An 18,136-nucleotide genomic window follows, 5' to 3' on the forward strand; every position below is an offset into this window, starting at 1 on the left:
ATGAAAACAAAATAAACGCAGATTTCTTCACTTACATGGCGGCAGGCTTTGGGCATCGGTGATCAGTCATGTAATACGACTCCACGAGGTTTGCTCTAATTCTTCTTGGGTAAAACTTGAAGCAGCAGTTGTCGGGGCCATTTCCAGCTGAGGAAAAAGCATTAGAACATGTTTCATTAGACTTACTCAAAAAACCTCTCTAATAATGATGACATTAAAGGTAATCTTACTAGTGCAGTTAACTGCAGACAACAAAGCAGCTCCAAGGATGCACAGCAAAAGGATGTGAGTGGTTTTCATTATGATTCCTCAGGAGTTGATGATGATGATGACGATAAAGACAACAGCTGTTCTTGAGACGCAAGCAAGGGCTTCTAAATAATAGGTGGTGTGCTGTTACATTTATCAAGATCAATATTTTGAAAAAAAAAAAAAAAGGTGCATATGGTGTCATTGGTGTGAAAGAGGGAGGGTGGTTGTGGTTTCAAAAGGTGCTGAAAATGCCTCTGACAGAACTTTCCACTCGGCTACATTGAGAGGAAATGAAGCTGTGGTTTAGCCCAGAGATGCAGCTCAAAGCATGACACTGTTAACGAAACCAACTTGTACAGCCCCCCCAAAAGTTTTAAAAAATATATGTCACAAAATATAATGACCACAAAAACACTAGAAAAACAATGCCCCCGAACATCACTGTTGGCTATTTCTAATGTAATGAGACTGTGCTGGCCAGAGTAACATTTCAAAATCAACAAATCTATTTGAACAATGTGTGTTATCATTTTTTTCTGCTACATATACTCATGTGCTGTACCACAACAATCCTTGCGATTGCCATGGTTGCGGGTTGCTGCAGTCATCTGTTGTTTTCATGAAAGACACAACTTAACCAACTTAACTGTTAAACTAACTTAACTGTCTTAATAACTGAGCACTATTAAAACTTGAAAGTGTGACACAAACCAGAATGTTAACATTCACACTATATGTTGTGCTTCAGCAATGCAGCAAATTGCATTTTTTACTTTGCAAAGCGATCGAGGATTTTGCTAACCAGTTGGGAAATACACATTTATTCCTGAGTATTCTCCGGCTTTAACAAGCACTTAAACAGTGATTGGCATTAGCCTCCACTAACCACCAGCCAACTGGTTGGGAAATATTCTTTTTTTTTTTTTTTTTGTGTTGCCAAAAGGTGATCAATCTCTAGACCTGTTCACACGGTTTGTCAAATCATTTAAACGTCAGATGGTCAGCGTGTGGTCATATGACCCTATCATGGTCATAGTGTTTATAGGAAAATGGCCGCAGATCTGATCTTAACAAGAACCTTTTTGATTCATGCATTTTTGTTTTTGTTTTGGTTGTTGTTTTGTTTTTGTTTTATATATCAGCTGTAAAACAAATCAGTGATTGTTTGTAGCAGCTGCACATGTTACTTAGAAATAGTCATGAAATATTCACATAGAAACAAAGATAGCTAACAAAACAATGCCATGGGGTTTAAATTATATACTTATGTTGGAGAATTAAGCTGAATAAGTAGATACAGATTTTAGATGAAGACAAAACTTCACTCTCTGCTCATATGAGGATCAGATCTGTGATTAAAGGCTTTTGTGGACTCCAGGAGATTTTTACATTTAAAACTGGGCCACTGTTGTCTGACGTAGGTCTGCTTCAGAGAACCACATTTGATATTTATGTAATATGTTCACTAATCAGTGGTTTATCACCACTCATCGAGAATCAAAGCAAAAGTGCGGATCACTCAATACTAACATATAGATTTTATCTCAGGTAAAAGTGTGGCAACCTTTTCACAAGAAAGTGTAAATACACCACAACGCATTGCTGCAGCAATGACTGTTGCACTAACCACATAAGCCATCGGGTTCTCACTCCGGTTAGGCTCAAAGGCACTCTGGGAAATTCACTTCCACCTGTTGATCTATACAAGGCAGGAGGAGAGTTGTAATCCAGTAAGAAACAAACTAGCTCCTGGTTGAATATGTACATCTTTTTATTATAATAAAACCATCATTTATATACATTTCAAGTGAGAAACAGTTGCGCGGTGACCTTCTGCTGTCTCCATGTATATCTATCAGTCCTCTACAGTACACAGGTCTCTTGGAAAAAAAGGAATACAAGTCAGACAATGCAAAACAACTGAGAACACCCAGCAAATCAACATGATTATCAAGCAATGGTACATCATCTAAAATATCTTTCAACCCAAATTAGTTTGAATGTTCTTTTTGACCACAAAGGATCAAAAGGTAGTGTTGACAGGTAGAGCTGATACCCAGGCCAGCTTTAAATGTAACAATTAACTGGTAACTAACAGGTCTAATTGTGAAGATACCACTTAACCACACAAACAAGACATACACATACAGACACACACTACAGTTTGCAAACAGCTACCTAAAAAAGGTGGAGAAATAACACGAAAATCAACAACCCGTTTTTAACCACGAGACTATCAGAGGCACAACTCAAAGGCTTGCACGTATGGCTTGCAAAAAGCTTTAACTGCAGTCCTGCAGTGTTTCACCACAGTGGGGGAGGGGGTGCATTTAGAAGAATGATCAGACATAGTATTGCACGGTGCTGAGTCAAAAACACAGCAGGCGCCCTTTCCGCGGCCATGTGGCTGAGACGATGATGAATTACAAAACGAAAGGAGTCTTCCTGTTTTTAAAGCCCAGACTGAACGTTCTACTTCAGCTAATGTCCAGGGATTTAAGAAAGCACAGCCTCAGCTGAGGGTTAAGAGATTGAGTTCACTAATATTACAGGAAAGACGGACTGGAACTCCATCACACACTAATTCAGCAGCACAACACAGCACGTGAAGCAGTTTCACAAGGAACGACGAGACATTTCCTCATACATCGGCCTTTCATTCCTCTGATGACGCTTGTGCACAATGGGCTTGTAAAGTCATAACTGTCACAAAACAAAGATCAGATCAGGAAATGCAGTGTGTTGACTTTGCACAGTGTATCCAATCAACGTAGCATTGGCTCCGCCCACTACTGGTGAGGATGGAGTGACACAATAACCACAGTGTGAATGCAGTGTCAAGGCCTCAACTTAGTGACAACCTCAACTTTAAGCAGCCACAATACCCTGACACACGCAGCAGTTAGAAGATATAGGCCAGATCTCTCTCCACTATGCCACTGTGACACAAAAGACAACACAATCTGTGTCATCTCATGATGAAAAACTAAAAGTAGAGATTTGCAGGCTGTGTGACGCTCAATATCCAACAATCCGCTTCCTTCTTCCAACTTTGTGTAGGGCTCTAACTGAATATTGCTTCTATTATCAAATAATCAGATCTGCTACCCTAATAAAAACTCTATAAAACAACCAATTTAAAGCCCCCACAAAACAAAAAAGCAGCAAATCTTTAAACCAAAGTAAGAAATCTCTGTTATACTGCACTTTGCTCCAGAGTGGAGGATTTAAAACTGTGAGGGGCACCACAACATGACGGGTAAGATGGTTACAGTGATGCTGCAGGCTAGTAATCTGACCAACAGTCAATTACTACAGCTGCAACAGTGACGTTTACACACAGCTAATGCAAGTAATTAAAGGCCGTCTATGCAGGATTTTAAACTTGGAAGTAATCTCTCTGATCAACCACTTACGACCCACCGTATGTTGCGGTGTAGCTATTTAAACTTTATGCCCAAACCATTCATCCTTAATTTGTCACATAAATTACCTGGAACCAAACCTGGGTTGTCCCGCTCTTTCACGAAAAGCCAAATTTGTACCTCGAGATGGTGCAGCGAGTCCACCAGGCACGTCACTAAGAATGTACAACGACAGCCGGGGGGAAAAGCCCAGCCACTTGATTAAAAAAAAAAGTGAAGGTTTTGGTTAAATTTCACAGATGGCAATTGAAAAAAATACTTTTAAGCCAAGGACGACAGACCCACGATGCAAACAGCAACAACAAAACTCCTGCATAGCGAGCCTTGAAAGTAAAAACCATCAACAGCTGACTGCACACTCCTCAGAGTCTCCACATCTTAATGCTTCAAAGTTAATTTCATTGGCCAGTGTGGTTAGTACTTTTAGATTGCTCCCTGGAAATCCTGCTTTGACCACACGCGCTGTGCACAGACCTCAAACCTGTGCATAGAGCAAAGATTAATTCAGCTTCAAACTGACCCAAATTTCTGTGGTTTGGATGGTTGGCGACGCATGAGACTGTCAAAATGGAAGTTGTACTATATTCTGCTCTGATCTTGTACCGCTCAGAGCACACTGAATACACAGGTGTCTTCCGCCAAAACAAACACAATCATCAGTTATTTCGCTTCAAAGAGATCCTATCACAGATGTTTGTGGACACGTAGAAACAGCCTTCTAGCTCTACAGTTTTTTTTAAATAAACTGGACTAGTACCTCACTAAGCCTGAGAACTCAGGGTCAAGACTCTGAAGCGCTCTGCTGCCAGGAATGACTAAAAAACATGCAATCAGGGCAACTGCCGGTGGGGACAGTGTACCAGGATGGATGCAAAGTCAAATAACTACAGTGGAAAGTTCTGAACCGTTCAGAGTATTTGAACTTTGTCGTTATCAGTGAAGTGATCGCTATTGTCCAAAAAGATGGTTTTTCATCTTTCATATTCACGCAAATTATGCAGCCAAATGCGTGCAATGCCCCTCAAGTTACAGCCTGCAATCTAGAATGTGTTTAAAAAGAGATTAAAAGTGCTCCAAATGTGCAGACAGAAGCTCAACGACAACCCTTCATTTGTCTGGACCAAATCCATCCTTTTCTTAAATATACTAAATAAATGAACAAAAGACTTCACACTCACACCAAGACATCTGAAATCATAACAAAAGCTAATTAATTAATGCAAATTAATGTACCACAAATATATTAAATACAGGGGAAATCCACATCTAACACTTTACCTCATTTATTCCAGTCTCGCTGACACAGGCAGCTTCTGACCTCTTCTAATGAACTAAAACTGTAACGCGGTGCTCTCAAACACACGTTTTCTTATGTGCATTTGTGTCATACCTTCATGGATTATAACCTACAAAACTCCCCCTGTTCAGAAGAGTTGTCTTCATGGAACAGCTAAGGTGACAATTTGGCCCTGATTACAAGCCAATGAAAAGCAAACTCAGATCAAAAGGAAATAAAAACATGGAGGACACAAAGGAATGTAAGAAAAATTAAAGTGAGTGGAAAAAAGGTGCCGCTACGCAGAAGGAGACACACAGAGACAGCTAGGAACCCCCTCACATATTTATGTCGTTTACAGATTTGACTACAGAGATGAACATTGCTGTAGACACATTTAAGCTTCATTTGCCGAATCAAACAGAAAGGATCTGAGAGCTGGCAGCAGTGAAGGAGTTGATGTAGTATCTGGTATCTCTGTGGTTTCCTTCAGTCTCTGGGGAACTGAGTCAGTCGGGTAGGTTCATACATGTGGGAGTGTGTGTTACATTCTTCAGCCTTTCCCAGCTACAAGTTTCCAGTTTGCTGCTGGGCCTCTGAGCAGAGGAGGGGTGCTGGAAGTTAAATAAGGCCTCATATTCCTTTTTCACACCCCTGCTCAGTCACTGAGACCCCCTCCAGTGTTCTGGTTCCAGTCGGAGGAGTGGCATGGCTCTGGAGAAGAGCTTTATCACTGCAGCCTCAACTGGACGTGTCCCCAACCTGACAGAAGATCTCTCTCAGGTCCATCAGCTTGGGCAAGAGTGTAGGCTTTTCCAAAGGCTGGAGGGGGTCTGATTGAGTACTTTAGCTTGAGCTGGTTATGTTCTGATCTCAGCTCAACGCTTCAGCACCGGGCAACCTCGCTCCCGATCTCTTCTGCTCCGTCAGCGCCTGCAAGACCTGAGGGGAGGAAGCAGGAGTGAAAAAAAGGTTTTCAAAACAAAGATGCAGTGATGGGGGTAAACAATGTTTTCAGACACAGTATCTAGAAAAAAATCCCACCTGTGCCCACTTCCTGTTGCGGCTGGTCATGTGAATAGCAGCAATGTGCTGGAAGAGCTGGTCGGCAGGGATGAGGTCAGGCAGGCGGGTGAGGAACTGAGCCATGTGGATGAAGTCCATGCTGGTCAGGACATCCTGGTAGAGGCGAAGCAATCCCAGAGCCGTGCGGAACAGGAACTCTTCACCATCTCTGCAGAACACATCCCATACTCGACACGCCAGGTCCAACGGCAGCGACTTGCTATACAGAGTGAAGATCCTGAAGGGACAAACAGATGGGAAGGAAAAGTTATTATCAGCTAGCACTACATAAAACAAAGTCACTAATAGCAACAGAAATTTGAAATGACCTTTGTAACTCTCAGTACATGTGTTTCTTTAATATGTTAACACAGTTTCTTTGCTGAAATTTGACTTCATGTACCAACTTCTAAGATCTACCCTCACGTCCTGATAGATAAACAAAGGAAAGATACAGTATATAGTAAAAACTCATCCGTCTTCCTTCAAACGCATATGAACTTCTTAAGTGACATCCCATTTTTATTCCATAAGGTTTAATTTGATGTCTAAACCTTAGCAGCTTTAACAGATTCAACTCTTCTTTTACATAAAGTTTAGGAAAGCATTTATTTTTGTCCATTCTTCCAGAGGTGCACTGGGACATCCCCAAACTGTTCCCACAAAGTTGGGAGCATGAAATTATCCAAAATGTCTTGGTATCCTGAAACATTAAGAGTTCCTTTCACTGGAACAAAGGGGGCAGGCCCAACTTCTGTAAAACAACCCCACACCAAACTTTACACTTGACATATAGTGCAGTAACACAAGTACCGTTCTCCTGGGAACCACCAAACCCAGACTCATCGTTTGGATTGCCAGACAGAACATGATTGGTCACTCCAGAGAACACACTGCTCCAGTGGCAGTGTGCTTTACACCACTGCATCCCACGCTTTGCACTGTGCCTGGTGATGTAAGGATTCAGCTGCTGAGCCATGGAAACCCAGTCCATGAAGCTGAAGTTGTTCACGTTTGCACCTCAGCATCCACTGTGATTTTACAAGGCCTACCACTTCTGTCAGTTCCCAGTTGCTTTGTTATAATTCCACTAACAGCTGACTGGAATATGTAGTAGTGAGGAAATGTCTGGACTGGTAGCACAGGTGCATCCTAGCTTGAATTCACTGAGCTCCTGAGAGCGACCCATCCTTTCACAAATATTTGCAGAATTACTCCGCATGCAAATAAAATGCAAATAAAAAAAAACAAATAAAAAAAACAAACAAAACACTTTTTAAAAGAAAAAAGGCTCCTTTCTACGTTGTTACAAGCTTCAAGAGATTTAGAAGCGAGCTGACTACCACCTGCTCTTAATAAAACTAAAAGGCTGTTTTAGGTGTAATTACAAACAAACAAAAAACAACACAATAATTCACAATATTAAAGTCAGAAGTCTGTGAATAAAAATAAATGATTGATATTATTGCCCTAGTTATGTGGCATATATGTGGTTAAAGTGAAGATACAAACACAAATTTCTACCTCAAATGGGCAGTGACCACTCATACAGCCCCTTTCCTGTTTTCTCAGAAACACACCTGACACTGAAAGTATGACAAACTGAATGTGAGGCAAGTGTCATGTTTCGAGATGAAGACATGTAGCGTGTTTTCAGCAAGACGGGGTACAAAGTGCACTGTGCGTGTGGGTGGAGGACGAATCGGTAGAGCTTTGCTGCATCAGTGAAATGACACACTGCCAAGTAATTCATGTTCATCAATAGATGCAAGTTCACTGTTAAAACAAAACAGCAGATATAAAATAAAATGAGGCAATAGCACAATACAGAGAAGCACTCACCAGTCAATTAAATAAATATCAGGTGTCAAGTTGTTTTTCTTGAAATGTGCAAATAGCTTTGGTAGATTTTCTTCAAAGAACACTTCAAATGCTGCAAAGTACGTCAACATCTGCGGAGAGGAGAGGAGGTGGTCTTAGAGAGAAGTAAACCCAAACCACACTTACAGTTTGCTCAGTGTGTCAGACACAAATGACAGACACTTTGGTTTGAATGGAGACAAGTGTGTAAACACAGTAGAGATGATGATGGGACAGTAACATTACCAAGTTTATAAATGTGGTTAGAAATAACAGCACTAGCACTGCTATATTCAGTAAAACAGGTAATGGAATTTACTGACGTATTAGGTATAACTGATAAATGTTTTAAATCAAACAGATTTTTTTTTTTTTTTTTAAACCGTTAAGTTCTCAACTTTACAGCTGAACAAAGAGCTTGGCGGAAAAAGGTGATTTGCAGTCAACACACATGTATACATATATGTTTATTTAAAAAAAAGCTCACAGTCATGTGTATTTATAGGTACTGCGTGTGAAATAAGTGGGCGCGCACGTGTTTGCCATGCTCTTTGTTTACTTACAAGGCTGTGGTCAACCCTGAAAAAGGCCATCTGACAGGGCTTGTTGAGCAGGTTGGCAAAAGCTATGAAGGCATCGGCTGTGTCCAGGTTCAGGATGAGCACAGCAGCGATGAAGGACATTCCCTGCACCTTAAGAACACACAAACACAGAGTCAGTACAAGCGAATACTTACAGCAACCCTAAAACCGGTGACGGTGCGAGCTTGTACGTGTCAAATGTTGTAATATTTAGACAGAAACACTGGCAGGAAGTCATTAACAGGTAACCTTGCATTTGAATCAGACACTATTAATCGGTGCAGGCGCTTTGACAGTGATGTGCAAGTATTACAAGTAGTATGGACAATAAATCTGGGGAGAGAGATGATAATGCTGATGGAGAAATGGAAAGAAATAAACCTGCGTACAGCTTACACAGACTGAGAGTGTGTGTATGTGTAGCTGCTCATGGGTTGGGGTCAAATGCAGGAAGTCACAGTCATTTCTACCTGTCTATAGACAAAAGCATGGGGCTGCGGGTAGGAGCAGCAAGGCAAACCACAGCAGCACTGCTCATTAGTGCAAATGCAGCAATTTTGCTGTAAGAGCACACAGTGATGATACTGACAGAAACAATAAAACAGAGAGCACAGTTGGTCAGGTCCATTACAACTGACAACATAAACAAAATGTAGCGGGTGACTTTTTAAAAATACTGCTTTGCTACCAGCGATCGTTGCTTCTTTATCCCAAATAGTCACTGGGTTCACACTTTGTAAATGTGCAGATTGTTTGCTAATGCTCCTGCACACGTCTTGTAAATTCAATGTTTGGAGGTTTGGATGATTTAATGAATAAAGTAATCAATCTGAATACATCCCCCTATGGGTTTTTGGTTTGTTTGTTTGATATTTTAACAGGCCAACACTGTGAATGAACAAAAACATACATTTTATTAATAATAGTTTAAAATATAAATAAAACTTTAGCCAAAAAATTCATTTTGATTTCTAGGAATCAAGTAAACCATGAAAGTATCACAAGGGAGGATCAGGGCATCGTGAGAAACTAGAGTCGGAAATCCAGGGCGTCACTGAGGCTCTATACAAAGTCTCCTTGAAAGGAAGAAAAGAGCGAATGGAAGGAAAATATTTGAGGTCTTCTAACTTTAAAATGGAACCTACATGCTGCAGAAACCCCCTGACCAATCTCCTGGGCACGGTATTTTAGGGTTAGTGAACGTCACACAGAACTGATCTTTTGACTGGTTGCTGGTGATGAGGCACAAAAAATCCCCCCAAAAAAACAAAAGACAAAACACCGCAAACAAATGTGAATCTGTTGCTTAGAGAATTCTAGAAATTACTCTGAGCACATCACCTGTTAAACACACTAATGCCAATCATAAATGTAATCTTTAATACTATCAGAAATGAAAAATGATTTGCTTTTAATATTAATGCTCAGTCCTGAGGGTCCTTCTAAATTTCCAAGTAATTTTTGCTTGCTTAGAAAATTCTGTAAATTTTCACGTGTGCTCTTGTTCATAAGTAATTCAGCAGAGGTTAATCACAGGCTCCCTTTTCTACAGTTGGCTAGCCCCACATTCTGTAAATAGCATCCTACATTTTACTCATCATAGTTTGCAAAAAGGAACATAAGTGAGTCAAGCAGAAATAGGAAACGTAAAAAGAAATACATACATATGGATGTATCCCAACTCAAACCCAAAAAAGATCGCAAACAGAAAACCAGATCAAATGAGACTTAACTACATTTGTCCTTCGTATGATTGATACCAAACACACAGAGTTATCCTTTTAGATCAGCTCTCAGCATCAGTAACAAATGTATCTACTGGAAATCTGAAGCACCTTTATTTACACTAAAAACAAACCTATGGCATAATGTAATAAATCTGAAAATGCATCATTTTCCTCATACAGAGCTTTAGTTGGGTGGAAACGCTCACACAGATTGCCAACAGGACCATCCTCTATATGAATCTGATGATTTCATTAAAATAAAAGCCTGTGTATGTTAATACGTGTCATGTTTTATAATGTTAGACCACATCTATTAATACATTCCATTGAGGGGAGTGACTATTCATGTGGTACTACTACCACACCAAAGCTTATATAACTGTAATTCATGTGCAATATATTCCTTACTTACAATCAATTAGCAGCTTTTGGGAGGTTTTTGAGAAAAAATACTGGAGAATATGATGGAGCTAAAGAAGGTTGTGCACAACTGTTTTATAATTGATATGAAAAAGACAAAATGCATGAAATCAAGCCAATGAGTATGAAGTGCTTTAATATCAGGACACCTAGTGAAATATCAGTGCTTGAAAGAAATACTTAGTGCCAAGAGTAAGAAGATAAAGATGGCACAGCAGGTAAAGCATTTATTTACTTAATGAGAAGGAATCGGGCCTAAATATTCTATTATTTCTGGCAGGATTTTGTTTTTCAGACTGATGAAATATTTGAGAACCGTACTCACAGACAGTCATACCATCTGTCTGTCTTCTTATTCATTTGGTGACTTTGAGGTAAATTACCGTGCTTTCCCCTTTTTGCTGCACTTACATTGAGCCCAGGTATCGAACTGTATCACACACCGGCATAGAAAATGTTGCCGACTTCATATTCAGTACCCACTCAGCTCCTCGCGTGTGGCAGCAACCTCCCACTTGCTGCAAATTGAATCGTCTTATTTTAAGCTAATATTAGGCTACTGTAGGTGTTGTGTGGGAGATCAAAGTCTGTTTAACCTTCATAATACACAATGAGCTGCAAGGTGCAATATCTCAAAGTTCACTTAAAATTTCCAAGAACAGTCACTTTAGTTTCAAGAAGACAAAGTCGTGGAGCGACTCCAAGGGAACAAGACTTATATTTGTGGTGTAAAAATGACCCGTTTTATCTACTACCTGAACAAATGTATTAAACAGAAATTGTTTTATTTGTTCGTTTGTTAAATAAGAGCATATAGATGAATAAACTCTTTATGGTCTTTAATCTAAAAATCAATCTAAATTTCAGCGCCAGTAGATGTAAGAATCTCATGACTAAACAATATTTTCTATACTTGAGATATTCGTGTGGCACTTTGTGTTTTTGTCCTAAACATGAAGCTGTAACATGCCCCAGTCACAGGTGTGAGTATCACAACATGATGTAATATTGGTTAAGCATGTGTGACTTACATAGCCAACATCAGGCCTGTAACAAGTGTATGCTCCCAGAATGCTGTGCAGCACGTCGTGATAGGGCCCACCCTGATGACGTACAAAGAAAAACAAAACAATGGAACAATGAGTCCAAAAACGCACAATGTACACACACCTTTTTACATTTACAAGCTTTCAAAACCTGTTTCAATCATACAAATATTTTTTTACAAAAATAAGCAAGACGTTCCTTTCATGTCTTGCTCAGTTTAGTCACGTTTTGCTTCGGTGCATCCTATTACCCACATCGTGCTGAAACTTTATTCTAATTCTCTCTCACTGACCTTCTGGAAGATGCACAGTTGTGGGAAAGTTCTTGAGATGTCCAGCTTGATGAGCTCGAGACTTGACTCTCTGTCTGAGGAACCAACATCTGCAAGACATTTCAGCACATTAAAAAAAAAAAAACAACTGGAAAAATATGAGTATTATTATAAAATTAAAGCAGTTTCTTTAGAAACTCCACCTTCACTTTCAGTCTCGGTGAAGAGTGTCGCTGTGCTCTTCCACTTCTCCTTGGCCCGGGACAGACAGATGTTATACAACTCTGCACAGACACACAAACAGCAGCACAGTGAAGTTAATGTGAGAGATTGGAGGGACGCACAAGTTTGAAGACTGAAATGTGAACGTGATAAATGGACAGAAAGCACTCAGCTTTATGGTGCTCTGCATCAGCAAACAGTGAAGGTGACTGAAGAAAACATGTCCCCCAATTACAGAAGACTGCACTGCTGTGCAGCCTTTCCTTTGAACTGCTGCTGCCCTCTGGTGCTCAGATGCTGGATTTAATATTGAGCGTTCAGAGAGGAGACGTGGAGATTTACACTGGTGCTCGAGTCAAATCTGAACTACAACAAGCTGCTTGTAGGATGAAGAGGTTAAGCTGATGATCAGTTAGCCTGTGGTATGCAGCTTGTTAAAGACAGATTGAAGCATTAATTGATGCTAGGACTTTAAGCAGGCTGTCGGGTGATTGGTCTAATAGAGACGTTGATGGTTTGGAGGAACCGATTAGTGAAGTTAACTCGGAGTTTTAAAACAGCTGATATTTATTTAAAGCTGCTGTAAATAATTGCACGTTATGACAAGTGAACAATTTCTCTAATCATTAAAGACAGATTATTGCTTTGCTATATTACTCATCTGCAAGCCAGTCAAAGACATATTAGTAGTAGCATTAGCATCAATAATAAAAATGCTTCTGTGAAAGTGAGGGAGTGCTGTCACTGAGCTGCCCATGAAATGATGCACTACTTTAAAGGGACTGAAAACTCCACGAGTGTGTGTGTGTGACTGCAGTGTGTGTTTTGGTGTGTAGGATAGTGTAGCTCCAGTTAAAACGATGAATAGCACAAAGTGGAGCAGACCAGCTCAGCAGTCAGAGAGTGCTTATCTGCAAGCAGCCTTGAGGGTGCTGAGGAGCACACACACACACACACATTTGAGCATGCATGCACACAAACACACAGTCTAAGGAATGCCAATTTCAGTTTGTACTCCATTCTCAAGAGGAAGATGAGGGTAGTGTGTGTGTGTGTGTGTGTGTGTGTGTGTGTGTGTGTGTGTGTGTGTGTGTGTGTGTGTGTGTGTGTGTGACGTCTGTGCAGGATGAGCGAAGTCATTGAAATGCTGCACATTCTCTCGTGTACTGGGAGAATTATTGGACCGTGCTCCTTAATGGACACGCTCTTCCTTCCTCTTCTATCCATCTCACTGCCACACATTCAACTACAAACACTGAGACAAATTGGTGCACCCATCTGCGTGTGTGTGTGTGCTTTTATTACTTATTTTGTGGGGATGTGTGTTTTTGCAATCACCCAATGAGAAGAACACCAACTTTTGAGCATCAAAACGCTCGCATTAAAGAAACTGTTACATTTTAAGTTGCAGACATAATTCAGGGCTAGGTTAAGTTAACCCAGCTGGCAGTTTTTAGGTTAAGGTTTGGCCTGCTAACAGATCTTTTAACTTGAGAAAACACACACACACTCATTCCCACGTACCGTGTGTTATGTTGAGATCATTGCCCACAGCCAGGCTCCACACTTTCCCTCTGACACTGGGGGGGATGCCCTGCCACCAGAGGTCCCTCACTCGTCGAGATGTACACCTGTAGCAGTGGGGGATTAGAGGGGAAAAATGTTAAGCACATCAGAGTCTATGATAAAAATGTTTTATAGAGTGGGCTGTAGGTTAACAATAACCTAATTGGAAAACCACTGATTCGAAAGCAAGAAAAACACTTTCCTTCAGTCTAACACCATCTATACTGTCTTATGTTTGTATTGTTGTAGTAATAAAGGTACAATAGACTAAAGGAACGCTCTGGCAGCAGTACTGTAGCGATGTTTGGTAGTGTGAAGTGAATTAGTCACATATTAATCCAAGGAGTACACCTGCAGCAGGAGCCTGGTACTTTTATGAAGATTACCTGAGATGACCACACTGGTTTGAACGCGTTTTGCCAGCTTAACCACCAGAACAAGTTATGTCTTGTTATATTCTTATGTCTGCATACTGCATTTCCGCCCTGCAGTGCTGGCCAACAGCAGCAGTGTACTAAATGCTCCCAAGAAGGATCAAATATTGAAGATTCAGTAAACTTTTAAGCAGGCAGAGAAGTAAAACTGTCTATGTGGTAATAAAGGAATAGCGAGTTGAATTTGTTGGTCATTATTTTCTCTGACTTGTACTTCTTTGTATTTCATTAAAAATTCAAGTCCAAAGTCAACAACACTATTGCGTGTTCTTCCTATAGTTCGGCTTTTTTCAGGGTCAAATTCAAGCATTTTCAAGCACCTGTACAAACCCTGAATACTGTACATGTTGACCAAGGAATACTGCACATTGAGCATGTTGCACATTTTGCAAGTTCTGCATTAAACTGAGAATAAAACTGCAGTAAAGCTCCATGTAATCCCGCAGTGCAGTGTAACATGCAGCGAGGACCAACATCAGGCTTAACCTTCGTAGCCACCTAAACACAAATGCTAAACACTGATACGGCATTTTTGTTGTTGTGACTCTAGCTGTTGGGATGGAAGCTAACTGCACAACTGAATATACCGAAGCAAAGCAATGAGCTTTGTTATTGTTAAATATGTTATAATTCAAACCAGAGTCTTTTTTGTACTCACACTGTACTCCAATTAGGCAGGATGTCTTGGTTCCAGGTCTGAGCTGCTGTGCCAATGCTCTCTTCAAGCTTGCATCGATCCTCCAGCTGCTTCTTCCTCCTCTGAGCTTCTTTTAACTCTGCAGAAGTCATTAAACATAAAATTACACGGGAAAGAGAGGAGCGGACAACAGACTGGACAGAAATAGAGTCTGAACTATTGTGTAGTGTGCCAGGCTGGAGGAAAAAAAAAAAGAAAGCAACATTGATGCTGAAGCTGCAGCCTCAGTTCACTCCACTGAACTCACCCCTCTTCTTAACCTGGGCCACCATCTCTTCATACTGCTGCCTGTGTTTCTGTGCCTCCTCAGCTGGCTTGGCAGGCAGGTTACTGCACATGCAAACACACACACACACACACACACACACACGGTTAGCAACTATGTGCTCTTGCATTACTCATGCTGAGCAATCTTGGAGTGTATAAAAAGAACATCAGGACAGGAAGCTGCATGTGTTTATGGAGTGAACACAGCTGCTTATATTCCAGTAAATTCAACTTACTGCCTCTTTAACATGCTACAAACATTAGATGACCCTTTTTTCTTTTTTTCCCCCATCTTTTCCAGTCTTCCTAAATCACTTGGCTGATGTCGTGCTAGTTGCTGGTTAAAATCAATAAGCACTTAAATTTTCTCAACACCTTTGACTTTATATATCAGCCCCTGGCAACAAAGTTTATTCTTGGAATAAGGACTCGGAATAGGCTCAGGGAAAGAACATAAAGGAGGAACATAAACATCTATATTCCAAGACAACAGTCAAACTGATAAAGAAAACACTCCACAGCACGTACTACAACGGACCTTGAGAAAAGAAAAGAAAACACAATGAACTAAAAGAACATTTACAATCATTACAGTGCAGATTGTTTTCCTTTCCACTATCTTGCTTTGAGTCTTCTGCATGGCAAAAAAAAAAAAACGTATCAAAACTGTGTATATGGTTAACAATGTGTAACACAACTTTCATTATTTGGACGGCTTTCATGAAGTTCAAGCAGATCAATTCACTGTTACTCATATAACACGAAATCACAACAACAGTCGCGTCAACGTGCTCTATAATGTATGATAGAGGATACAATCATACAGAAAAGCCCCCAACTTGGCGATAGTGGGGAAGAAAAACTCCCTTTTAACAGGAAGAAACCTCCAGCAGAACCAGGCTCAGGGAGAGCCGACCAGCACAGCTGAAACTGATTAAGCAGCTCTGCTACTTAAGTGACATGATCCTATACTCTGATTAAAAAGTGTTCCTTTAATTTTTTTTTTCAACAGTGTATAAAATGCTATATACATATGTGCCAAAGTCACCAGACTATATTTGTTATACTCTTATCAACTGTGACAATAAATATAAATACAAACAAATTTAAACGTATTCAATTATTAAATTGCAATGTGAAAAACAACATTAGTAACAATGCTAAAATAAATCATCTTTGTTAATAGCAAAATAAATGTTAAAATATATACGCTATGGTTAGTCACATTTGTTATAAAAACACATCATGTGCACTTTTCTTGCAGATTCAGAGCTTGTGTACAGACACATGAGAGGCTACATGCCACAAAGGGAGCAGCAGCTGAATGCAGTTCTGCCATTCATGGTGTCAAAATAAACTTCCTGGTGTTCACAGAGGAAATGTGTCTGAATACGTTTTCATACACTTAGCTCATGGCTAAGCAGCAGTACTCAAAGATGTTGCCCGGCATGTCTGTCTGCCTGAATGCAAAAACATTACAACATGCTTAAAAAAAAAAAAAAAAAAATTACAAAAGGGAGGGTAATGAAACCAAGCTCAGCGAGGGCCATTAAACTTTCAGCAGCACGTCTCTTTTACCATCTGCGATACAAGCGGGGAAACAGTGAGAGCTGAAACAATGCAGAACAGAGCCTAACGACCTGGCAGGGGAAGGAGAACTGATAAGAAATGAGAGGAAGAAGGAGATTGGCTTTTATGTCTGATAAGCAAACTCAGCTGACAGTGAGAGGGAAAGAAAAAATGTGACTGCGCCGTTTGTGTTTACATACGCAGGTCTGTCTTCTAGTATCAGCGCAGTGGTGGAGAGAGGCTCAAAATCCAGGTTTTTCCTCACACTCTGCCTCGGAGATGTTGGGTTGCCAGATCCAGCTCTGCCACTCTTTGTTTCATATTCCTGACATCAACAAAAAAAATAGAAAATTTAGACATAGAAACATGAAAGTAACAGTGTAACTGTGTCACAGGGAAACCAACTTGCTTTTGAGGTCAGTTTCATTTGGTCTATATTTAGTTTCACACATTAAGATCTGCAGCATCTAAACTGAAGTGCAGAACAGAACAAGGTAGAGCACTAACAAAGGTCACAGGAGGCCTCAGTTCATGCTGTAGCTTGATGCAGACCGATTAATAATGGAGGGAAAAAAGTTGATAAAAGAAGAGATGACTTCTATTCTGTATTTGTATGACGTTAACTTGACATGGCCTCTGAACATTTGCCAGCTGCTGTTTAACGAGTCTGTTGCTTCTGCTTCACTACTGGGAATGTGATACAGGACTTTTAGGAAGAGAGCACCATGTGACAGGCAGTCATTACAGCTAAGACCACACTACACACAAGACCAACCGTCAGCTGACTCACAGGGTGTGTGTGTGTGTGGCATTCAGAGAAGGCCTGTCATAGATCTTATGGTGTGCTGCTAATCAATTAGGAAGCTATAAATGGGGTGAGTGCAATATGAGTGCAGAAACACCCCAAGTGTGACCAAAATGGCCTCCAGTGTGTAGTGTTGGTTAATAATGCAGGCTGAGATCTGCAAGCAATCAACAACACTATACCACCAATGGGACACACACACACACACACACACACACACACACACTCGGAAAATCTATTCCCTCAACAGGACTGTGTGTGCACAAGTGCATTCATGACTTTTGTAATGCAGCCAGTGTCATTAATTTCTTTGTGTTTGTGTCTGTTGCACCTGCTCTCAATTGGTGTTGGGGGTGGGGTGAGTAAATAAAGGTAATTGGACCTAATTTTTCCTTGAGGTGGGGGGTGGGGCACCAATATGCTTGTCATACTCTGCACCACACGCCTAAAATGTCACATCCCCTGATGCAAGCGGGCTTTGGTGTCGGGCAGTCTCACACCTTTCTGTTTTTTGGGAGGTGTCCGCCCCTCCCCTCACACAGGTGATGCAGCAGCCAGCGCCATCACAGCCAGGTGGAAGACATGCCATGTAGGATCACGCCAATTTTTAGCTACAATTTTAATGATATGGGAGATGCTGCAACAGACTGTA

The 18,136-nt window shown here is 40.6% G+C and overlaps 1 protein-coding gene across 4 annotated transcripts in view; it reads right to left on the reverse strand.

Annotated features, from left to right (window-relative positions):
• Window positions 1-1,999: 1,999 nt before the first annotated feature.
• tbc1d14 (TBC1 domain family, member 14) overlaps window positions 2,000-18,136 on the reverse strand; it is a 41,924-nt gene continuing 25,787 nt past the window's right edge. For all 4 annotated transcript variants that reach the window (XM_040040823.1, XM_040040822.1, XM_040040824.1 and 1 more), the window contains 11 exons: window positions 16,880-17,004; window positions 15,091-15,173; window positions 14,805-14,922; window positions 13,671-13,777; window positions 12,128-12,208; window positions 11,946-12,034; window positions 11,638-11,709; window positions 8,442-8,570; window positions 7,861-7,970; window positions 5,998-6,256; window positions 2,000-5,895 (listed from right to left, as the gene is read on the reverse strand). In XM_040040823.1, the coding sequence (XP_039896757.1) occupies window positions 5,827-5,895; window positions 5,998-6,256; window positions 7,861-7,970; window positions 8,442-8,570; window positions 11,638-11,709; window positions 11,946-12,034; window positions 12,128-12,208; window positions 13,671-13,777; window positions 14,805-14,922; window positions 15,091-15,173; window positions 16,880-17,004 (1,242 nt within the window). In that variant the 3' untranslated portion in view covers window positions 2,000-5,826. The remainder of the gene's footprint in view (window positions 5,896-5,997; window positions 6,257-7,860; window positions 7,971-8,441; window positions 8,571-11,637; window positions 11,710-11,945; window positions 12,035-12,127; window positions 12,209-13,670; window positions 13,778-14,804; window positions 14,923-15,090; window positions 15,174-16,879; window positions 17,005-18,136) is intronic.

The sequence above is a fragment of the Simochromis diagramma genome, unplaced genomic scaffold, assembly GCF_900408965.1.
Source record: "Simochromis diagramma unplaced genomic scaffold, fSimDia1.1 OVJJ01000317.1, whole genome shotgun sequence".
Classification (NCBI taxonomy): Eukaryota; Metazoa; Chordata; class Actinopteri; order Cichliformes; family Cichlidae; genus Simochromis; species Simochromis diagramma.